Source organism: Lichenostomus cassidix, chromosome 15 (assembly GCF_008360975.1).
Source record: "Lichenostomus cassidix isolate B80296 chromosome 15, HeHo_3.0, whole genome shotgun sequence".
Taxonomy (NCBI): Eukaryota; Metazoa; Chordata; class Aves; order Passeriformes; family Meliphagidae; genus Lichenostomus; species Lichenostomus cassidix.
In genome coordinates, this window is record NC_139496.1 from 1834181 (window position 1) to 1858582 (window position 24402).

Below are 24402 nucleotides of genomic sequence, written 5' to 3' on the forward strand. Positions count from 1 at the left end.
TTTATGGTTTGCATTTAGTCTCTCCTGGTATGTTTATTCCCATAAAATAATTAATTGAACTAGAGCTCCAAGCAGTGTTATCACCTTTGCACATTAGAAAATCATAATCATGCTCTGCAACTTAATGAGATTTAGAAAGAAATGTTCTTTTTTTGTTTGCCTTCTGGTGTTGAGTGTTAAAGACTCCCAGGGGTCGTGCATTTGAGCTTTTTCTGGAGATCACGGGGGCAGTGGGCTGCTGTGTGCAGAGGGCTGGCCATGGAGCCACCAGTGCAGAGCAACAGCCTTCAGGTTTCCCAGAATTGTTGCCAGACATGGAGCTGGATTGTGAGCACTGGCAACGCTGTTTTGAGAGCACTGAGAATGGAGCTGTGAGTTTGTGGTGGCCTTGGCTCTGCTGTTTTTCAGTTTTCTCTTTAATTTCTATTGTTTTCTTTGCTTATTTGCTAACTTGCAAGATTCAACAAATTGTAGAGGATCTCCCAGCCCTTGGGGTGAGGTTTTCTCCGGGCTGCAGGGAGCCAGCACATGGCTGTGGCACTCACTGAGCTCCTGCTCAGAGCTGTAAATGCCACTGGGACCTGCTGGCCTTCACGTGGCCAGGGTATGAGCCGGGGTGTGGAGATAGTGGGGTTGTCCTGGACAGACTGTGTGTAGTCAGGGTAAATATTAACCTTGCATGATCTTGGGAGCTGCTGGGATTGGGAATGCTGCTCATTTCAGTGGGATTTGGTTGGAACTCAATCACAAGGCTCCTTAACTTCATCAGTCTTCCTACACCGCTGACATTAACGATGCCTTGAGTGTCTTTTCCTCTTCTGTTTGAGTTTTGTTGCTGTTTCTCAGTCTTGCCGGGATGAGTTAATGCTTTTAACTCGTTCAGCTTCAGAATAAGCCTAGACTGTATGTGCAGCTTGCCCTACACTGCCCCAGGGACACAGGGCATCTTGAGTGCAGTTGGTTCTCCAGGACATCCCTGCAATGGTATCCCAAAAGGACACATGAATTCTCGCAGCACTTGACGAGAGAGGATTTTTAAAGCATCTTGCTTCCCTGCAGCTCTGCATATCGCACCAGGAGCCCCAGCAGCCTGCTCACAGCTCGCCCGGGAGGGCAGTGACAGAATCACATGCACAAAGTGTTATTTTGTGGTCTGTTTTCTCCCAGGCCATGCAAGCTGGAGGAGAACCTCGCACGCAGCTTGCTGGAGCCAGCGAGCAGAGCAAATGTACCTGCTGAGTAACAGACTGAAATAAACCCGGGAAAGCCCAGATGGGGTTGTGGCACTTACTGCAGATGCTGTGCCTGTGACAAATCAACAAATCCAGTAGATGGGAAAGTTCCTGCATGCTGTCCCTGGGAAGAGGAGCATCCCCTGCTCCACCACCCAGTGACCCTGGGCTGTTCATCTGGGCAATGCCTGTTGGCGCTGCAGGAAGGAAACGGTTAAAGGAGGAGAGGTTGTCAAGTTGGGTTAGCCATCAGATAGCTAATATTTTAGAGGTTTTTCAGAGCTAAGCTATAAAAAGGCCGTAGCAGTATTTCAACTCGCCCATTGTCTGCTGGAAGCCAGCCAGCGTTGCCATGCCGACGAGGAATTATTACTTGCTGCCAGAGCTGGAGGAAAAGCTCATACTTTTGGCTTCAAAACAGGAGGGGTGGACTTATGTAATCCACTGTGTTTATAGGCTGAGACTGGCAGGAGCATTGAGAAATAATTACAGGCTTTCCATTTCATTTCCAGATTGGTTTTAAGGCTGTGTGGCCTCGCTTTATTTATTTATTTTGAAGTTAAGAGGGTGACTGCTAAAGATGCAGGAGGTGATGTGGGGATGCTGCTAGGTAAGTACCCCCCACTTCCCTCCCCCGGCCGGCTGAGCGGCTTTTGTTTTGGTGGCGTTTTGTGTGGAGAACTAAACTAGGCCACAGCAGAAAGAAGTTGCTTTGAGAAACTGGGACTTGGCCCGGCGACACAGAAACAGTGTTTAATGCTGGAGGCTGAGCACACACCCCTGCGGCTGCCCGGCTGCTTGTCGGTGGAGGTGAAGTGAGAGGTTTTGGGAGCCCCTGCTGCTTTCTTAGGTGATTTTTATCCCTCCAGCCCTCCTTGGCGGGGAGCATGTAATTTTAGGGGGAGGGTAGCAACAAGGAAAAAGGAGAGAAAAAGTTTGGAATTTTTTTTCCCCGGACATCTCGGTCTCACGCGTTGCTCCGCCGGCTGGAGAGGGGATTTGTCAGTGGGATCAAAGCGGTTTTGCTGATGTTTCGTGCTTTGGAGAGGTGAATCGCGAAGTTTAGCCTGTAATTAACGTGGGTTTGTTCATCCTGGGAGCAGTCAGCAGATGATGCTGTAATTTGGGTTTGCCTGAAAAGCAGCGTGCAGCGTGTTTTGACTTCGGTCAGGCCAGTGGGAGTTTGCAGCTGCTGTTTTGGTGCTGCTGTCGAATACAGGGAGTTGTTGCTGGTGAACTCTGCTGCAGAACTTTGAGAACGGATGGTTGTGCTGGTTCTGAGGATCGTGGTCCTGTAATTTTGGGGAATATACTTCTGTTGCCGTGGGGATTCCAGGAGAGGTGGTGGGATGGGGGTTTTGCTGGGCTGGAAAGCTGCAGCAGGGACAGGGATGCTGTGCTGGGGCAGTGTCAGAGCTGGGCTGAGCTGTGATGCTCCTTGTCGTGTGATCGTGACTTTTTAAATCTCTTTAACACTGGGTGAAAAGCTCCAAAGAGTGAACAAAGCCCATTTTTGGAGGGGATATGAAGAAGAATGCTTTGATATGCTGCAAACTTTCTGTGGAGGTTACAAAGGTGTATAGAAGCTGCAGTGTGCTGTGATTTTTTTTTAAGTTTTCTTTCATTGCAGTTCTACTAAGGAGTTACCTTCTCAGTCCATGCTAATCTGCCTTCTTGTCACTGTTGTGTGTTGTATTCAGATGAAATATCCCTACTGCTGTGCCAGAGTGCTCCTGAGAGTGGACTCCAGTGTTGTGCATCACTTGTGACTCAGACACTGCACTTCTTAGGGACAGCTGCAGTCCCATGTGAATGTTTGGGCCTGTCTTGAAACACAGGGGTGCCTCAGTGGAGCTGATGTACACAACAGCTTGTTGAATGCACACTGCACAAATAAACTGCTTTTTCCACAGTTTCCTGCAGTTGTGGGCAAAAACTTGGGAGAGTGGTGACATGCTTTGAGTGGGGAAATGTCCCTTGAAACAGCAGGTTTGCCTTGTGTTACCAGAGACGCATGGGTGTGTTACACAAAATAATTCAATCGTTTAATGATCCACAATACTGCTCAAACTCCTACCACAGATGCTGTTGGATTCAATGCAAGTTGAATTTGTTACTGCAGGGTTTTTTGGTTTTTTTTTTTCCTTTCTCCGGGATTCATGCCAAGATGAACTGTATGTTCTGTTCTTAAGAGCTATGAGTAATGTATGTGTGAATCTATAACATAAGTAATACGAGTATATAAAATGTGTGAGTATGCAGGATCCGTGTATCCTGCGTCTGCAGAGCACCGCACACATGCTCCGTGTGCGTTCTGAAATGGGGTGTGATACATGTCTGGGCAAAATTAATGACATGCCTTGGAGTTACTGCTCACTGCAGAGCCCTGTCTGATGGCCTCATCCCAGAGAACTGAGCTGAAATCCCAGTCGCAGCTTCGGTTTGGCTGCTTAATTGCCCTTTTGGAGGAGTTACAAATTAGAGAGAGCTGGAAGTCCCTCCCTGCGCCTTAACGGAGACGAGAGGGATGCCTGCACCGTAGCCTGATGTGTTCTGTGTGGTTGGTGGAGTAGCAGTGGGGTGTCTGGGGGTGCTTGGAGTCTGTGCCACAGAACAGGGGGGACTGGGAGTGCTGGAGGTCCTGCTCTGCATCACCCCAGGGAGGTGCTGCACCAGGAGCTGCTGTACAAGTGATGCACTCCGAGGCAGTCCTGCTGCTTTTAGTAGAATATTTTTTTATTATTTTTCAGATGAATAAAATGGGCTTTCACTCATAAATTATTTTTCTTATGTGAAAAATGAGAAGGTGGCAAGTAGCCAATTTCCCCGCCTCCCTCTTCCCAGCTCCGATGAGGTCATTGCCTCTTAAAGTTTATACCACGCACTGTGAGACATGGCTGGAGGAGCAAGAAGACAACAAATGACTCTCTCGGAGCGGGTGGGAGTGATGACTGCCCATCCCTGAAATGGTAGTGAGCCGTAAGTGATACCTGGGCAGACACAGTGGGGAGGGAGCCTGGTACAGATCTCTGGGAAAACCTTATAGGATGGAAATCTGTGTGGGAGGGGAGTGCCCTGGTCCCTTCCCTGTCCCTGCTGTGCTCTGTGCACCAGGCACGGCAGGACCTGGGGCACTTTGCATTCAGGTCCATGGGGTGGTTGTGCTTTTTGGTGCACTGCCAGGTGGAAGGAGACTGGGCATCTGCTTTGGTGGAATGGGATCAGCAGCAGTCCTGGCATTCCTTGTCTGAGCTTGCTCTTGTGTCCATTTACTTTTCCTCGGGAATTTCCTCAGAGCTGTTTTTGCAATGGGGTTGCGAAAGTTCATGACCCAAAGAAGGATCTCTCCAAGACCTTTGTGTCCCTGGCTGAGTGGCTGCCTGGAGAAGTTGTTTTTCTTTTCCCTTGAACTCCATGCTGAGCTGTGTGTGGATTCCTGAGCTATTGTTTTCTTCTTGTCTGTCTCCCCCGCCGCCATCCCATGGTGGAAGTGATACGGAAACAGGAGTGCCCAGACCAGGAGGTGATCCTCGGGGGTTTCCTACACACTGCAGAGCAGGAGGGTGGATTTGGAGACCTCTGTTGGGGTGCCTGGGGACAGTGGCCTGCATTGTCTTAGGTGCAGCATTGGCCTGAAACCACTATTTCCTAGGTGCCATAATTAATTAATGATTAACATAACTAATATCAGAGCTTATTTACTGCCTGGTGCCTTTGCTGTGGCTCTGATTTTGGCTGGAGTTTGCTGTACCTTCTGGGGTGGTCAGGGAGAGGACTCTTGATGTGTCAGTCTCTTATTGTTTCACAGCTCTTTGGAGGTGTGATGAGCTGAAGAAGTGCAGTTGGAAGTTAGTGAGGGAGGGAACTTTGGGAGGGGTCCAACATGTCTCTGTGCTTTTAGTCACAAACCTAATAAAACCCAACCTATATGAAAATTGCTCTTCCATTGCAGCTTGTCTGTTCCCTGGAGATCATTGAAGCATCCTGTTACTTCCAGCTGCTCTTGTGCTGCTGCACCCCAGCGATATCTTCTGTTCACCAATCCTTTGTCTTTTCTCCTTAGCAGCTCATGGATTTTTTTTTTCTTCCCCTGTCGACACAATACAATCACTCCTTGTTAGCCTATCTTGCTCTTTCCTCTTTCAAGGAAGGGAAGGAGCAGGGGAACCAGATCTGATAATTCCAGTGAGTAGAACTGTTCCCCTGAGCCCTTTATAAAGAAATAAAAAGGCTCTCCTTCTCTCTGCTTCTCTTTGAGTACAAGCACTTTACCCTCTTGGATTCCCTGCAGGCTCCTCATACTGCTAAAATTGAAACATCAAGATGTCTGAGGCAGCAGGAATTACCATCAGTGTTTTGACACCTGGAGGTACAATTTCTATTAGCTTTTATATAAAAACAACACCAGTTTTGCCAACAGAGTTCTTGTTAAATAATGCATGAAGACCCCACTCCTGACAGTAGGTATTTTTCTTTCACTTTCCTGGACTCTTGGATAATGGCTTAATTTTTGTGACCATTGGGGAAGGCGATACACACTCTCACACAGGGAAATATGTATGTGGACACGCAGGGAAATATGTATGCTTAACTGCTAGGCAGAGAGTAATTACCCCATTTGCTAATTAGTGTGGAGAGATGGGGGAAAGCGATTTTGAGGTTGGTCTGTTGAGCAGGCTTGGATCATTGTTTCATTTTTTGAAAGTAGAAGAACACAGTCCTCCTGAGAGCTTTGATGGTAAATAAGGCTGTTTGTGTGTGATCTGAGAGGCCCTGGGAGGGTCAGCGTGCACTCAGACAGGGATGAGCAAAAAGGGTCATCAGGAACAAAAATGGGAAACCTGTGATTTTGTCTGGGTGATGCTTGGCATGGAGCATATGCTCTATGCTCACTTTTGGGGGAAGTGAAGCGAAACAGAAGGGCACAGCATGTGGATGTGACTGCTAATAGTGAGAATCAAAGTACAGTTTTGACATTTCTAACCTAATAAGTGGTGCTGCGTGCGAGAGCCTGCTTATTTTCCTTTTTCACCATGAGATGCTTTGACAGAGGAGTAAAGTCCCATTTTGACATTTCTGTCATTTTAACTAAAGAGAGAGATTACAGTAAATTGGATTAAGTGAAAATCTTCTTCAGATGTTTGTGGTTTGGGCTGATTTATGGATAGATGTCATTTGAACGTCATTCTGCATTTTTTGAGCATCTGCTTGATGGTTGCTTTAATGCTGTTGCTGCAAATAGTCCACGCAGAGGAGGGAAGGCTGAGCAAGCAGCAGCACCCCGTGACAGAGCTAGCACTGGTGTGTGGCATGGGGACAGCAAAACACTGTCCTTCTCACGCTCCTGGATGCACAGTGCCAGATTCTGCAGCGGGTGCTTGGTTCTCATTTGAGTTCCTGTTATTAAACTTCGTTATCTTCTGTTGAAAGTCATTTAAATAGGCTTTTAGAAGTATTTTTCCCACCCCAGAGAGAGATAGTTCAGTGCACACATTCCTTATCGTGCACTTGGCAAATCCGGGGTTGCCTGTTGCTGACGTTCTTCTTGGTTCCACTCATGCAGAGTCCTTCACTTGGTGTGTGTGACTTTTCCAGGAACCAAAATATTCTCCTAGGCTTGTCCTGGCTCACTGACATTAGCAACAGCATGTGAAAATACTTTGTCCATGCACAGATATTTCCAGAAGATAGTGTTGAAAGTTCTTCCATTAAACTTACAGCCTGAGACTTCTGAAATATATATGTCCTTGGTGGCTTCCTCCACCTAAGCTATTTAGAAGCTGCTGGTGCCATTTGGAAAGCTGCATAATCTCTTGTGGGTGATGATGTAATCAGCACTGTAATCAAATCTGCCAATGATGTCATTTCTGGAGTAGTCCCCTGTTCCCTGGTGCAGTGATTAGTGGGATGAGATTGAAGTGTCAGTGCAAATGGTGATGGGAAAGTGGGATGTGCCCACCCTGGGAGGTGTAGGGCTGTTGTTGGCTAGCTCTGTTCCTGGAGCTGCCTCTGCTCTGTGCCGAGTGAAGGCAGTGTGTGACTGGGGCTGGGAGTGTGGGAGTGAGACTGTAAAAACTGCATTGATTCTCTCAAGGGATTGCATGTCTTAGATTGTGTCTCTATTTATTTTTACTGTCCTGGGGCAGGAAGGCACTGCCCAGATGCAAGTTACAGAAAGATACCATTGGAAGCAAAGTGCATCAAATCCCCGCTTCTTGGGGTGAGTTGGCTGGTAATGCTTCACATCTTCCCTCCCAGCTGAGCCCCACTGGTTTGATTTGCAGGATCTTAGCACTGCCAGAGTTTTCTAGTGCTGCTGTTCACACTAAAGCTGTGGTGTTTTGTTTTTTGCCTCTGTAGTCACCTCAGGGCTTTGCGTCACCCTTGCAGCTAAAAGACAAGATTTTGCCTTTTGCCCTGAGAGCATTTTGTGCCTTGCTGGTGACTCAAACAGCAATTCTTAAAACATTTTCTATATTTTTCATGATACGATTATTAGTAAAAGATCACACTACCGAGGGAAGATAAATTTGTAATCCTGCTTAATGGCTGATCTTATCCCGCTGAGTAGCTCTCATTGCATAAGGGACAGTGACCTGAAATCTTTTTAAACCGTTGGACAGGATGCCTTTCCCTTCTCTACTTAGCACACATGGGTGTGATACAGGCTTTAAATGGTTTAAAGTTTAACTGCTTTACTTTGAAATTTGAATACCTGCTGATAACTAACCTTTGGGTTGGTGTGCCAAAGAGAACAGTGGTGCTGCAGGGTGTGAGTGACTTTAATGTATCAGTCTGCATGTTAAACTGCATCTCTTGCAGCCTGGTTTGCTCTTTGGGATTACTGACAGAATTTACAAAGGTTACCTGGCATGAATGACAGAAGGATCAAACAGAAGAGCTTGATCTCAACCCTCCTCAGGATGGTTCATGAGAGAGGCTGGGGTGGAGCTCTGAGGGATGGCTCTGCACTGGGGAAGAGCTCTGCTCCATCCTTCTCCATCACACTCCCACCCCTGGACACCAGCAGAGAGGGTAGGTGGGTGAGCAGGAGGGGAGGAAAAGCTGCTGCTTGTGAGCAGTGAAGAATGAAAAACATCTGCTCCAGCTGTGTGCCTCAGTGCTATTGTTTTTAACTTTTCTCAGTAAAGCCAACGAGGAACTGGCAGTGCATTTCTTGGCAGGGATCTTGTCTTGCTGGAGTTGAAGAGATATTTCCCTTCCTGCTCAGCTGGCCCTCTCTCCTCCCAGCCCTCCCAGGCACGTAGCAGCCTCAGGTTGAGCTCAGGCAAGACATTTGGTCTCTCCATGCTGGGGAGGATGGTGGGAGGGCACTTGTTAGCATTTTTTTTTCCCCCCTCTGCTCCCTGAGAAATGCTCTATTAAATATCTTAGTGTCATGAGCTCCATCTAAAGATGTGAATCTCATTCTGCCTCACCTGCCTGCTTCAGAACTCCTTGTTGGAGGAGGGAGCACAGACTGCTCGTGTGTGAAGCCAAAGAGCTAGGATGGGAATTGCTGCTGCCAAGCATCATCATCTCTTTGTGGAGAAACTCAGGTTTGTGGATCAGACCTGGATTGTGCAGTTCCTGAGGTCCCAGTTGCTCCAAGCTGGGAGTGACTGGCACTGGATACAGCCTCAGGCTGCTAAGCATTTTTTTCCAAGCTGAGCAAGCATCTGAGCAGAGGGATGTCCTCTCTGCTCCCTGGACACTCACCTGTGGTGGGATGTTCACAGCCCCTGGAGTTGGGTGGTCACACTCAGGTCTGCAGCCTGCAGAGTGAGCAGATGAGGGTCACCAGCAGCTCAGGAGTGTTGGCAGCACTCTGGAAAAGGTGCTCCTTCATTTACCAAAGGTGATATCCTGGTGACTGGCAGTGGGGAAGGAAGAGGTTTTTTTTCTCTCTGATGTGGGTGAATCAGTGCTGTCTGTGATGGATTCTCACCGTGACAGGCTCTAAATGGGAACTCCCAGGGGAAATTAGCCTGCAGCTTTTGCCTTTATTAAATATTCTCCAGTGCCATCCCAAAGGACTACTTTTTAGTTCTCTGCAATGTTTCATCTGTATTTTTAACATCACCTACATGGAATGTGGCAATCTATGGTTCTATATTTATATTAAAGCCTATGTACCAATAGTTAAGAAATGATAGATAGCAGGTTCTGTTCTTCAGGTCTGTAACGTGTTGGGGTTGTATATGTAGGTGTGGGAATCTCAGCTGGAGATATTACAGATTATTGCAAAGTCCAATAGCTTACTTAGGGCTTACAGTGATTGATTTACCCATTTATTCAAACACCTATTTAATGATTGATTAAGCCTTTATAAACTATTTGTAACTTCTAAAATGGGACCTGATGTATTGTAGCTCCATTAGCATCTAGATAACAAAATAGGCTGTGGACCTGTAATGCCAATTAGTTGACAGAAACTATATTTTAGGCCTTTCATGTGTTGAAGTATTAAGTACTGTGTTACAGATTTTTCTTGTGGGTTTAAGGCATGGAAATAAACCCCCCATCCAACCTGTCCTTACCTATATTTAACCAAGTACTAGAACCTGGAGGTAAATTCCATACACAAGATTATAGAGGATTTTTTTTTTTTTTTAATCTGACTTCTTTGTGCGTGTATAAAAGGATTTTTTTTCCATGAACTGCTCAACTTTCCATTTGCTTGAGCTGTACAGAGCTGGCAGCTGGGATGAGCTGTGTAATGGGATATCTGAATTGCAGCAGGAAACCAGCTCCAGTTTAAGCAGACCTGATTTAAAAGCAAATTCAGGCAAACCAGTACAAACTCCTGCTCAGAGAAATTAAAACTGCTTTATGTCCAGTTGATGGCACTTCTGCTCAGGTCCCCAGTAACTGCTGCTGGGGATCCTCAAGTGGACAATGAGGAGAACCTCTCAAGTGCAGATTGAGTGATGTACATCCCTAATGCTCTGCACTTCTCATGGGGCTGAAGGAAGTAGGTAAAATTTGGTAAGGGCTGACTTTCCATCAGTCCCCATTCCTGCCTAGTAGGTGACTTTCTGCTCACATGGTTGAATGATCTTGGTGACTGTATGTTTGAATGGTAATGCTGTGCTTTCCCTTGGCAGTCTGAGCTTGTAGGACTTGGAAATAGCATGGCAAGGCTGATGATGTAAATGAGCACATGGGGACATGGGAATGGTCCTGCCCTGTGGGTGGCTGATGTAAAAACAAGAATGGGAAGCCTTTTCTAGGCTGGGGGAGCAGGGAGGTTGTTTTGGGGAAGGCTGCAATTAATATTTCTTTCCATATTGTTGAAGAGTCCAGAATTCATTTCTTTACCTCTAGCATCTGTCTGCAAGATTTGTGTGTTTGTTTCTGGAGATTTCCTACTCACTGGCAACCAACCACACCATAGGAAACACAGGGAGAAGGGGTTGGCTCCAGTGGCCTGAGCCCATTGTTCACTTCCCAGCCAGCTGTTGTGCAGCTGTTTGCAGTGCAGAGACCACAGTGATTTGAACAGAGAGGGTTTCCCAGAGCTTCCCCCAGTGCTGGGCAGGAGGTGACAGATGAGGGTGACATGTCTGCCATCCTGCCTGTGGCCTCCTCCAAGGGAATGTGTGTTGCATGGAGTGCCAGGTCCTTCTCTGGAACATTGTGATAGGATGAAGAAAATTAAGGTTTATTTACCCTAACTGCTCAAATATTTTCTTTCCTTGATTTTTCTGTCTGTAAAGTTTATCACTTTAACCCCAGGATGAGAAATAAACTGTGGGGGACACTAATGAATTGCAAGAGGGGAAACAGTGAATTCCCCTTTGGGTAACAGTTTACTGTTCAAGCCTTGACCTTGTTAAAACTTGTTAACTCAATAAAAGTTTGAGTATTTAAAGACAAGTGACTTCTTCCTGCCTTGAGGGGCATAATTAAGTCATTCCACACCCCTTAAACCAGAGTTGTGGGAGGAGGACTGAGGAGCTCCCTATCCTGCCTGCCTAAGTCAGTCAACAACTTCCACCTGGGTCATCTCAGCACCCCTGAGCTGTGTGGAGCTGCTGCTGGGAGAGTCTGGCAGTGATTGTGTGGGAAACCTGCTATTTCCCAACTGTTGGGAGGATGATATTGCTCCATTTGAAGGGCAGACAGTTCTTCCATCAGTTGAAATTGTGGTCAAGTGTTTTGTATTAAAGCAGACTGAATTTCCTGGGTAAAGTACGCAACAGAGCTTCGTGGGGTGTGTGTGTGTGTGTGTGTTATATGCATCCATAAAAATTCCTGTACAACTTAAAAACTGGAGAATTATCCCAAATACAGAAACTTGCTGTTTTTTCAGTTTGAAGTGGCATGTGTGTGCCTACCGAGCTGTAAACAGTACCCACTGGTGTGAATTCTTCTGGAACTGCAGCTCCAAAGATGAACAAATAAGGACTTTCCCATGTGAGAGAGCCCCAGGAGCACACACTCTGTGCAGAGCAGTAACTCCTGATGTGCCTGTTTTACACCTGCACCTCTGTGATTGCCTCTTCACTATTTAAAAAGCATTTGGCTTCTTTTTTTATATTTTATTTCCTGAACTCTTCACTCCTGTGCTGTCTTTTCCCTGGGAGAGTGTGTTTTGCAGTGCCTTTCCCACAGTAAGGTTCTCTGGGAGGGCAGAGTCTGTGGTTGGCAGCAGTGTGAAGAGCAGGCAGGGATGGCTTGGTTGGATTCATGTTGCCTGGGTGGGCTTGGGGGCTTTGTAGGAGCAGCAGGAAGGGCTGTGTGCTGTGGGACAGAGCTCTCACAGGCACCACAGCTCTTTGCAGTGAAATCCACCATCAGGGGCTCCTCCCACTAAAGTACCAGGGCTGTTAAAGGCAGTTGTTTCACGAGCAGCTCAACTGCCCAAGCAGGAGTCATGGAGATTTGGGGACAATAATCGTCTTAGTTATCCCTGTGTAAGCTGCCCTCTTTCAACTTAATACCATGGGAAACTCATTGCCTCAGCAGAGACAATTTTGGATGCCCTGTCTTTTCTTGCTGTGCATAATGAGTGTTCATCTTAGTTTAAATCTAAGGCCTTCCTCAAGGTTATTAGCTCAGGGCATGAAGGTACTGGGAAGCATCCTTAAGTACCTCCCAGATGGACTCTGGAAAGATTATTATGCCATAATTTGTTTCTACAGCTCCACAGAAGCAGTATTTGACCTTGGGACTGTGGCTCTCCTCTTTCCTCTGCTGGCATTCCCAGTGCTGTTATCCAGACTGGCTTGGTCTGAGTTCAGTGCCTCGGTGATGTGCTGCCCAGATGAGGATTGCTTTGTGTCACACGTTCCCCTCGTGGTTTTCTTCATTTCTGTTACACGGTTGGAGGGTGAGGAGCCATTTGAAACCTCAGCCCCAGGACAGGTGGAGGGGGACAGGAGCTACCTGCTTGTGCCTGCACAGTGACAGCAGCAAACCGGGTCAGTGATTCATCTCAGGAATAGCTTGACATTGGCAGCTGAGGGTTCTTTTAAAAGTCATTATTAATTATTATTACTAAATAGCTTTGAGTTCAGCAGTTGCTAAACAGGATGGACTGATAGCCCAGGGACTGGGCATTTTGCCAGCAAACAGGGCAAAAGTCTCCCTTCCCTCCCATGTGACAGGGCAGGGAGACCAGGGTCTCCTGACCTTATCCCTGCAATGCTCATTGCTTCTCCCTGCAAGAGCAGATCCTTCAAGATGTCTCATCTGTGTAGCATGAATTACAGTCACCTTCAAGTACTCCTGCAAACTAGTCCACATGCTTCCAGAAATCTGTAAATGACAGGCTGAAAACCCTTGCTCGAGCCCACGAGAGGCAAATGACGAAGGGTCCAACCAGGCTGCAGTTTGAGAAGTGCAAGGCAGGACTCCTGGTCTGCTGGGGAGTGACTGACAGCTTTGGACAGCTTGTTGTCAGCAGGACTGAGCTTGGCAGGGAAGCACTGAAATCCCGTTTGCCCACTTGCACGAGTTCAGTTATTAAACACATCAGGAATCCCCATCTGTTTTGTAAGCCTGTCTGTAGAAACATAACCCAAAGCCTGGCTCCTGCAAAGTGCCGTTTGCCTGGGAGTGAAGCTGGAGGGAGCTGGAGCTGTGCAAGCTTTTCCTCCTTTTCAGGGTAAGACTCCTGTGTGGATTCAGAACAGGTTTGCTGCAGTGGGTTGTGGTTTATGCACGGGATATTTGACAAGGGGATGGAGGAGGAGGTGGAGGTGATGTTCTGCTCCCCTTCCCTCACTGCAGATTGTCCTCATTGTATGCAAATACTGGAATTTTTTGGTGCCTCTAGAGAGACTTTGACTTTCTGTCTAGAAGCTATTAATTACCTAGACAAGGAAAGCAGAACATACCCAATTAATGGCTCCTGGCGCTTAGACCTGTCTGTCCAACTGATGTGCTGGGAACTAATGAGCAGCTCCTTTTGCTGGGCCACCAGCGAGCCAGAACTTCTCATCGCTGTTCCTGGGGAGACATGAAAGCAGCAGCAACGTGCAGGAACAAATAGCTGGAATTCAGTTATTAACCTGGGCTGAAAATCGACTCTATCTGCTAGTAATTACCTGGAGGATGTTAGGAGGAAGGCCCGGGGGAGGGTTCAGAGCTGGTGTTTGACAGACCATCACAAGTGACTGAGGTAGCATTACTTCAGTTCCCATCAGGAGTCTGGGGTGCAGGGATGTGTTGGATACGTGTAGCAACTGCAGTGAAAACCTGGAGTGAAATGGGTTAGTTTAAAACAGCTCTGCTCCCAAATGGCTCCCTCCTTTAGTGATATTTTATGGCACAGCTGCATAGCATCTCATATATTTTTGAGTACCTTGGTTTACAGGTCATTTAATTTATTTGCAGGCTTCGTTTCGGTTCCCTAGGGTAATTCTGTTCCTTTGCACGTGTCTTCCTAGGGAGGCATTAAATTGTGCAGTTTGTCAGAATAGTTCAGCTTTTATGCTGGCAGTTGGTGCTCTTCAAAGATCCTCGTGTGAAGTTTAGACTCCTGAATCATTAGAGGATCATGAAAGAAAAGGAATAATTTAGAAGGCAAAGATGTTTTGTCGCCTTTGAAAATTGGGAACGTGCGAAAGGAGAAAATGTTTAGCAGTACAATCTTCCTCAAAGAACTTATCTTAGGAAATCCAGAAAATGAATTTCCCTTCTTTATTCAGGATGTAAATAACTGAAAATGTCACTCCTGAGCTGAGTAATTTGTTCAACAAAAGGATCTGGAGGAGATGACTCCCCTTGCTTTCATGAACGTGCCCAAGACATCAGAGGACCTGTCTCTTTAGCAACGTGAACTGAAGGGTTTGAAAATCAAATGAGCAGCGTGTTCTGTGCAAAATATATAAATAAATCTCGCAGGTGCTTTGTAATCTGCCTTGCATTTTAAAGCCTTGTTTGTCTGGGCAGCCTGGGCTTTGGGTTCGCTCCTGGGAGCAGCAAGTGGACGCAGCAGTGATGTGTTGTTACAGTGAGGGTTGTTAATGTGCTGTTTAATGCACTTGGGAGCGTGGCTGAAATAGCCACATGGTTGCAGTATCACTGTTGGCAGGGAATTGCGTGGGGTTTTTTGATTTCAAGTTGCTGGTGTGTGTTTATTCAACTGAGATTAGAACTGCATAACAGTTACAGCATTTAAGTCCATGTTTAATGTAAGAGGCGGGTAGCTGAAGTGGGAAAGATGTTGTGTAGTGTGAGCAGGGAAGAGACCGAGGAGAAATGGGGTCTGGCAGTGGGGAGAGAAGGAGCTTTGCCCTGGAACAGGCTGTTTGCTCTTTCACCGTGGTTAAAATTGCCTGGATCCCATCCCAGGTGGATGTGGCAGCACAGGGTGAACATTGCAGCATGCCAGGCTGCCAGACTGGGGGTTGGGCAGAAGAGGAGGAGGGTTTGGTTTGTTCCTCTGCACAGCCCATCTTGTCCCAGCACGTGTTTTGTAGTTTCAGCTCCTGCATTTCTGTATCTGGAACTTTGGGATGGGCTTCCACCACAAAATGGGGCATTTTCAGCAGTTTTTCCATCCTTAGGGTTTTACCAGTCAGTTCTGTTAGTCTGCTTTTGCTGTCCTGCACTGGTTCTCTTATCTGTCTCCTTTTTGGCTGCCTAATCTGTGCTCTGGCATCTGTCTGTCACTCCTTTCCTTTCCTTCTCCAGTCCCCTGCCCTGTTTCCCTTTGCAGTCCCAGTGCCCGGGTGGTTCATGTTTGGTTTTTTTTAATTTCCTCTCCAGGCGTTTCCATTTGTCTTTGCAGATCATCTTCAACAAAGGCCTTGCATGGTCTAATTTGTTTTCTATTTCCAGCCCAGCCTTAAAATAACTCCTTTGTTCCATGAATGGCCTGTGCATGGATCCAAATCCCACCTCCCCCTTTTTTTCTTAGTGTGGGTTTCTGTTTCACTGTTCCTTGTCACTATCTTTAATTACTTGAAGTGTCCCTTTTGGGCATTGAGGCTGCAGCTGCCAGTCAGTAGCTGTGGGTTGCGTGTGGCCCTGTGGTGCTGGCTGTCCCTGCTTCCCCTGGCTGTCCCTGCTTCCCGGCAGAGCAGCATGGCAGTGGCTTTGCAGGGCTCTGGGTGCTCTGGCACGGGAGCAGAGATGCTGTTGTGTAACAGGAGCAGCTCTGCCATCACGTCCCTGCTGACAGGCTCGCTGTTCAGAGAGCCATGGGTTGTCTGCGTGGTTTGCCATCTCAGCTGCAAGATCAGGAGGTGCTTATGTTTTTAAAATTGAGTAGAAGGGGGGAGTCCAACAGTGGGAGTAGGGAGACTAAGGGAAAAGAAGCATGTTGTGAGTGGATTTGAAAAGCAGAGGCTCAGCCTGGCTGTGTTGATGCTGACCTGAGGCTGGAGCCGTGGCCAGGCTGGCACTTGGTGTGTGGCTTGTGAGTTTTAATAAGACAATGTCCCTGCAGCTGGGGAGTGACAGCCGAGTGCTCCTGCGGAGAGAAATGGGTCAGTCTTGTTCATTTAAGCACATACATGTCCCTCTGGGAACCATCACAAGGTCACTGGCAGCCCCTTTGCTGAGGGCTGAGGCGTATTTAAAGCGTGTGAAATCCCCTGCAAGTGCTCCCCTGACAAGGAGCAGTGCTGGGATGGCTGTGCAGATGTCTCATCGGCTCTCGGGGAATCAGATTCTCCTGCTGTGGGTTGGGGTCTGAGCGAGGGCTGTCAGGGACAGGAACTGGAGTGCACAGTCAGCATGTCCTTTCCAGAAGCATCAGGCTGGTGCTGTGCCACTGCTGGGAGCAGCTGGGCTGGCAGACCTGCTTTTTGAAGAACAGCAGGGAATTGGGCTGGCAAAATCCAACGCTCTGACCTTGCTCCGTGCTGCTATGGTGCCAAGATCTGTACACAAATGGTGGCAAAGGTTATCTTGGGGCAGAGCTAAACATGGGTCCCATGCCCAAAATAGCTTGGAAAGATAGAAAAGGAGAAATACAAAGTGGCAAATCCTGCTTTGCGGCTTTGGGCAGTGATAGGAGCAGGAGAGAGAAGTCATCTTTCATCAGGGGTTGGAACCGGTTCTGTGCGGAGCCTTGCCGTGGTTGGGAGAGCTGATGCAGCCTGATTGCAGCTATGAGACAGCAAACCAGGATGAGAGACTTCAGCTCCTGAGCTTCTGTCATCCCCTCCATGGCCTTAGGGACTGGTTGTACCTTCTTGCAGGGCCAACACCCTGCTCTGAGCAACTCTGTCATGGTGCTGTAAGGCTCTTTCTTCCCCCAGATCTGCTGCTGTAATTGCTTGTGCATCTGCACCGTTGGTCAGGCAAGGAAAAAATCTAGTTCAGAAGTCATCTGGACAAAAGAGGGCGGAGAGCTCTGCCAGTGGGTGAGCTGGGAAATGGGACAAGAGCTGTTTTGGGTACTGCTGTTGGAGGGGCAGCTGAGGAACCTCAGGGTGTGACCATCATGTGCAGGGTGCTGCCAGTCCAGCTTGACTTCTGTACTCCTCCAAAGCAAGGGAAGTGTTTTAGGATCACATGCAGGTACAAGCCTTGATCCCTGGGGTTGAAATAACCTCTCCTTCATGCCACAGAGCTCAGGATGTGCCTGAACTTTCCTGTTGACCCCGTGCTGCAATGTTAATGTAAAACCTCTTTGCTCTGCTGTGATTGAACTGTGGATTCCCAGGCTGCAGACACTGACGTTGTCATCTTTGTCGTTCTGAATAGAGCCCTAAATTTATGGCAGACAGCCTGCTTTCCTCTTGAAAGGACTTCATAGATACAGTACATACAAATATTTGTGTATAATGTCAACTGTCTTCCAAGAATATTTCATGCACATATTGATTAGACAAATCCATTAACGTTACGTTGTGGTGCATTTCTTAGGAACGTCTCTCTTCCCATTTTCATCGCATCTTAATTATTTCTGCTTCCACTAGTCCTTTAAAGAGAGAGTGAGTAAATCTCTTAGCTGCTTTGCAGGTCTGGTTTTGATCTAGAGCTGCACATCAGTGGGGCAGCAGTCGATGAGGAATTGTGCTCTTCTGTGCCACACACAACTGGCTGCTGGGGATTTTTAGGCATCATGGTTGGATGGACTCTTGGAGGTGGATGTTAGAGCTCAGTCTTAATTAAGCATCATTAACAAAGGTCTCCTTAACTTTTATTTCAAAATACACAAGTTGACTGGAGGATATATACCTTTTTATTTCTTGTCTGAGGAGGAAAATTGTCATGTATTTAGCATGTGATTAAAGATGACTTTGTTGTTTTTTCCAAAAACTGCATCATTTAATGTAATTAAACATGAGCTTTGTTGTCAATACTCTTCAGTTAAATGCACTGGTGAGTGCCAACAGCATTTTTCTTATTTGCCTTGTCTACATGGTGTGGTGGTACTAGTTTTTTGCTTTCAATAAGGCATTTTGTAGTAATTTTGTGGGCTGCCTCTTAACGTCTTCTGTAGACCATCCATGCGCTGTAGACCACAAGTTGAGTAACATTACTCTGGACTTAAGAAACAAAATATTCTGTTAATCTTATTTCAGCATGTCCTTGCTTAAAAAAAAAAAAAAAAAAAAGGTGTATTTTGAACTTGAGCCATGTGTTTTCATTGGGATCTTGAAAACTCCTCTGAGAACAGATGAACCGGTATTTTCTGTGAGCAGGGAGTGCCTTGTTGTTCTCACCTTTTAGATAGATGAACTAAGGCACAGGGTAATTACAGCAATTGGCCCACATTTGTGTTGTGCCAGTGAAGCCAAGGACCTCGCCTGGGAATCCTGCTCTCCCTGAGGACTCCAGAACCGAGTGGGAAGGTTGGCTTTAACTTTGAAGAGCAACAAGAGTGCTTTTGTGGTGTGAATTGGGAGAACAGGTGATGGGGAAACCATTTTAGACACGTGAAGAGGAGAAGCAGGAGAGCAGGGGGGTGGCAAGGGGAGGATGGGGGAGTTTTGGAGGCTTCAGCAGTGGGGCAGAATCCTGTGAGTCTTTCAACAAGTGGAAATAAACAGCTACAGGAGGTTCTATATGCACTCATCTTGTCCTCAGGTTCATGTTGTAGCCCTGATTCTGGTTTTGGTGATAACCTCCAGCTTTCTCCTGTTCCTAATCAGAGATTGTAAATCTCCTGGTACCTAGTAACACATCTGTGGGTAAAACAGTCTCAGATGGAGACTCCAACTGGGGGGGAAATACCTTTCCTGTGAGACAATGTCTGTTCTTCATCAAAATCAGTTGAGAAAGTAAGAACCAAACAGTTTGAATGTGAAGATTTAAAGAGCCTCCCTGCACTCTCTCTCTTATTTCCATTAATCTGTTCCTATTGTTAGTGTTCCACTCTTAAAAATAATTAATAAAGGGTTGTGGACGAGTGTCTCTTGCTGGGAATAGGTGGCCTAGCAGTGCCCCAGGTGCACCCAGCTGTGAAGGGCACCACTGCATCCCTAGCAAGATGTGCTCCCACTTTACTCCCCACTGGGAGCACCCATAGCCATTTTCCTGCTGGTCACGTACCCTCCTCTCCAGAGTGGTGCTGGGCTGGGTGCACAGAGTGTAAAAATGGGATCTGAGGCATCTGTGGAGCTGCCTCAGTGCTTTGGTGACCTTGTTTGGCTCCAGCCCACAGTCCTACTGTGCTAGGAACATCCAGAGCTTGGGCTTGTGCTGAGATCTTGCTGGTGACCTGCTGTTTGCAGATGTGGAAATGCATGGACAGTGCTTTTTGCCTGTTTGCAAGGACCATGTGATTTTTACTTTTGTCTTCCCAGGGCTTCTAACAAGAAGCCTCGATAGAGGCAGAGATGGTTTGCTGCCCTTGTTAAGGAAAAATCCCTTTGTGTTCCTGCTAGCTTGTGATTAATGCAGGACACGGCTCACAGACACTGGGCCTTGGTGCAGGATGGTTTTGTTGGCCCTTGTATTTTCATCCTGTGTCTGTATCTCTCTCATAGACAGTTAACTTTTTTTTTTTAAAGTTGCACAGACCGAGGCAAAAAAGCTTTTAAACTGCTTTAGAGCTTGATACCATGTGGCTTTGCACCTGGTGCTGTGTTTTAAGCTGAACTGCTGATCTGAAGAGTTAAAAAAAAAAAAAGATCATCCCATTTCTTTTACTGTAGACAGCTGCCTCAGCATGGTCAGGTCTACCTGCTGTGCTTCCAGGAAGCCTTGGCTTGCTCAAAGCTGCCAGGGGCTCTGGGCCCTCCAACTTGGAGAGAGTGTGTGTGTGTGTGTGTGTGTGTGTGTGTGTATTTATACATGCTAATTAACTTGCAGGTGGCCGTAAGCCAAGATGTCCGAGTTTGAATCTGTTATTAGGAAAGTACCTTAAATTCCTGCAGATCCTGCTGGGCTTTTGGAGCCCTTGAGAGCCTCATGCACACATCCTTGGCAGCTGCAGGGAGGGTTTGCCCCTAGAGAAGCACATGGGCTGCAGGAGAGCTGGGAGGGTGCTGCTGTGTCCCTGGAGGGTGAGCACAGCTGGTGTTGCACCACATGCTCCTGGCACAGCCCCCAGTTTAGGGTGGGAATCGGGGATTAAAATCCCATCCAGTCGGAAGCGCGAGGGGAAGTGGGACAGTCATAGTGGAAGTATAACTACACGTGTTCTGGGTGCCTCTGAATTCCCCCGTGTGCACAGGGGCTTTCCTGCCTGCCTGGATTGCACTGAGCACGCCAAGCTCCTGCATGGGGAGGCTGTCTCATCTGGGATGAGGGTCAGGCTGCTCCCAGACCACTGATGCTTCCCTGGTGTGGCAGGTAAGGTGCCCTGGGGCTCAGCAGGGATATGTGGGTCCAGCACTGGGGGGAATCCCAGATCTAGTGTAGGGAGTGAGCTGAAAGCAGGAAGGACCTGATTATCCCTTTGCACCCTGCCTTGAGAGGTAGACCTTGCCATGTCTTTTTCTATTTGTCACTTGGCAAAACACCTTTTTCCAGAGGACTCACCTGACCCTCATCAGGAGCATGGCAATGTCTTTGTGTGTCTGTCATTCTTAGGCCGCATGGGGATTTGCTGGAAAGATGATTATTGTAAAATTTGACCTCTGTGTGAGAGGGCCTCCCTGGGCTGCTTTCCACTGGCCACTTGTCGTGCCTGCCTGCCAGGGACCGTTGCCTTGGTTTGGTTTATTTCTGGCTCTGAGGCTGCATCGATGCTGGCAAACCAGTGAGGCGACCCTGTGCCTGCCTGCAGCAGATAGCAAGGGGTTTATCAGCATGGGCTCATCTGTGGCCTCACAGGAGAGAAAAGAAATAGAAAAATAAAAGCTTCCTCTTTCTTTTTTCTTTTTTTTCCCCCGCTTTCCCACCCCCTTTTTGGTTTTGATGCACGCCAACTGCTGTTTCAGTTGAAATTGCGTTGGCTGGGGCTGGCTGTGCTCTCCATGCACAGAGACCACAAGTGTGGGGAGAGGCTGCTGGAGCTTGTGGCACTGGAAATGTCCTTTGCTGTTCCTGGTGTGCTGATGGAAGATTTTGATACTGCCAAAAACCTTGCACAAATCTGTACATAACATGTACCTGCACTGAGGAGGAGGAGTGCAAACATGCAGAGCATTGAAGGGGATGGAGAATGGATGCCAGGGAGCTTGGGGCTCTCCCTGCTTGGCATCAGTCCTGGTAACATCCCCTGACCCAGGCAGGCAGCAGTGGGAATTTATGCTTTCTATAGCCAACTGCTAGTATGAGAATAATAATTACTGCACCTCACACTGACAGTGATGAAGGGCAGCATTCAGACCTTTGTTACTTTCTCATTGTAGTCCAGAGAAAAAACAGGAGGTTTAAAATTATCACCAAGCAAACAACGTGAAGTAAAGTATCTATAAAAATCAGTAACTTGTAAATCTCCCCATTAGGCTATTTTGTTGGTTTTCCTGATTTTGTTGCAGCTGCTAAAGGAATTGCAACAGGTGGTACAGGAGTGAACGTGTGGGTGACAGGGGTGCTTGTGAAAATACCCTTGGGGCTGTTGTGTATTCTCTGGCTCTTGATCCCTATCAGAAAGGCTGATCCAGGTGGCACTGGAGGTGTGTGACATGCTTTAGTCCTGGGTTTTAGTGTAGCTTCATGGATGGACACAGCTGCAGGCAAGGGCAGTGCCTGGTGTCCCTCCTGCCATTAGGTCATGGCTTACCTCAGAGGGCTGCAGAAGTGGCCACAGCTTGGAAAGCAGAGCACTGACATGTGGGAGTGTGGATGTCGAAAGGGATGGGCTGGAGAGAGATCTTGTGCCTTTTTGGACCTGGTGTTGAAATGCCAAAACTCTAGACTGTGTTTTTGGAAACTGAGTCACCCTGCAAAGAAACACCCATCTCCAAGACACTTAATGATCAACAGGATGCAAATAAAAATTGCTGGTAATTTGGCTTCCTGGTCCCGGTGGTGCTGAGTGAAGGCTTTCCAGGGAAATTGGGTGGGATAAATTTGGAAAAATCTTACATTTGAACTTCCTGTGATAGGAGTAATCTACAGAAAAAAATCTGGCAGTGGGGTTTGCCAAACGGAAAATGGAGCTGCCGGGGAATTGAAAGGGCAGGGAGGTTTTGGTGATGTTGGGCTGTCTCACAGGACTGCAGTTGACTGAATTTTAACCTGCTGCTTTCCCATTTCCTTCCAGCTCTTGCGCGCCGTGGGAAGCACACACACGATGAAGAGGAGCTCTCGGCTCTCCTAATCCTTTGCTGGTGATTTGGAAGCAGCTCCTGCTCGCTCGCCATGTCAGGCTCCACGCAGCCCGTGACGCAGAGCTGGCGCTCGGCCGAGCCGCGCTACCCCCCGCACGCCATGTCCTACCCGGTGCAGATTGCCCGACCACACGCGGTAAGGCCGAGCCTTTCCTTCCCTACCCACTCGTGGGGTGGGAGCCACGTGGGTGTGCGCAGTGCTGGGGCAGTGCTTCAGCTGTGCCGGGCTCAGATGTGGCTGTTACAGAGAAATCAGACCGTTTCCGTGCCTGTGGTGCAGGATTTCATTGTTCCTCTCTCACGGGATCCTCTTTTGTTTCTCCATATGGTGCTTTCAGTTTTTCTCTCCCTTTCCAGCCTTTTCCAAGCACTTGCCGTGGCAGTGTTCGTGGGCTCTGGCTCATCATTTCTGAGCACCTGTGTCTGTTTGTCCTCCTGCAAGAGCAGCCTTGGTTGGGTGCAGTGTCCAGCCTGGGAGCAAAGGGGAAGGTTTGACCATTCCTCTGAAGCAGGAGCACATGGCCTCCAGCCCTGTTTGGCTTGGCCTTTCCCTGGCACTGAATCACAAGGGGAGGGCCATCCTCCTCTGCGTCCCAGCAAGCCCAGTCCTTGCTCCTCACACCCACAGGAGAGCTCTCCTGGTTCCCAGGCAAACTGCTGAGAGTGAGCCTTCCTCCTGCCCTTTGTTAGGAGATCTGCCTCTCTCTATCCAGCACTCCTGGGGAGCAAGAATATAACTGAGCTGCTGAGCTTTCCATTTTATCCTTCCCCCCCTTTTCCCTCTCTTAGTCTTAACCTGTAGTCTTTTCTCTTCTTGGATCAAGGCATAAGCTGGAGATGATCTTTTTTTTTTTGCTGTGCCTGGTTGAATGTACCAGAACTTGCAGAGGTTAATTCACCTGGATCGTGCCTCTCCTTTTTGTGCCATCTCATGTCTGCGTTTGCTCATCCTGGGTGGGTGAATGTTTTCAGTTTAAGCCCTTAACGGAAGAAACTCTTCTTAGTGGAACAGCTTTAGTCAGCTCAGGCTGCTTAAAGGAATCTTATTAGGTGCTGGAGTATGGCTCACACTTCCAAGGGTCTTTGGAGCTGCTTCTTGGTGGGTCACAGGGAGGTGGCCAGAGCCAGGAAGGTCCCTGTAACACCAGCCAGCAAGGAGACCTTGTCTGGGGGTTACATTTGACAGTGCCAGCTACTGACCAACCAAATTCAGTCTGTGCTGATGTTAGTGCTCAACTTGAGAGCCTGGAAACCCATGAAGTGTCAGTGAAGGGCTGAAATTCCCTCATTTGCCCTCTTTGCCTGGCTTCAGCAGAGTGGCACAGGGAGCAGAGCTGGAGATAGGAAAGGCTTTGAAATAGAAACGTTAAGGAGGGCGCGGGACGAGCTCTTGGCTGCGTTTGCTGGCTCATCTACATCGCTCGGGGCCTGCGTGCTGCTGCACAAAGAAGCTTTTCATCCTGGGTATGAGACACGCTGACCTGGTTCGATTTATGGGAGCTTTGCTTCCATCAGTGCGAGCGTGTTTGTTTGGGGGCTGGAGCAGAACCAAGAGCGTTTGTCTCAAAGAGAAAATCCCAGTTCTCTTTTTATGAGAAACCCGAGCAGGAGGAGGATGTGACCAGGTGAGCACGATCCGCAGTTGTTGCAAGACTGTGGTTTAAAAGCAAACCAAAGGAACCTCAATCTGCAGTGTGGAGACTGATTTTAAGAGTGTTAAAGGCTCCCGTCCTTGGGGTGCTGAGCCCTTGTCTCCTGCAAAATCCCAACTGCTTCCCCTTAGTGCTGCAGCAGCAGGATGAGCAGAGAGGGCAGTTTGCCGTGGGCTGGAGCTGGGGATTTCTGCAGCCTGCAGTGAACACTGGTTTTATTCTGTCGTGTTAACATTGGAAGAAGTTGCTGGCATTTGCTTTTAGAAGCTATTTTTACAGCCGCATGTAATCACCCGCAGTTATGCGATACCTTTTGGGTGTCTGGATGCAGGAGAGGTCCGAGCTGAGATTATTTTGGATGGAAAGCCTGAAGGCTCCTCTGGG

General features: G+C 47.8%; 1 protein-coding gene across 12 annotated transcripts in view; it reads left to right on the plus strand.

Annotated features, from left to right (window-relative positions):
- Positions 1-24402, plus strand: part of NCOR2 (nuclear receptor corepressor 2) — a 222112-nt gene that overhangs the window by 47676 nt on the left and 150034 nt on the right. For 10 of the 12 annotated variants that reach the window (XM_085075391.1, XM_085075387.1, XM_085075396.1 and 7 more), the window contains exon 2: positions 22300-22502. In XM_085075391.1, the coding sequence (XP_084931517.1) occupies positions 22398-22502 (105 nt within the window). In that variant the 5' untranslated portion in view covers positions 22300-22397. Of the gene's footprint in view, positions 1-1717; positions 1843-4191; positions 4212-22299; positions 22503-24402 lie in introns of those variants that run through there. The other 2 variants (XM_085075389.1, XM_085075388.1) reach the window with 2 other exon arrangements.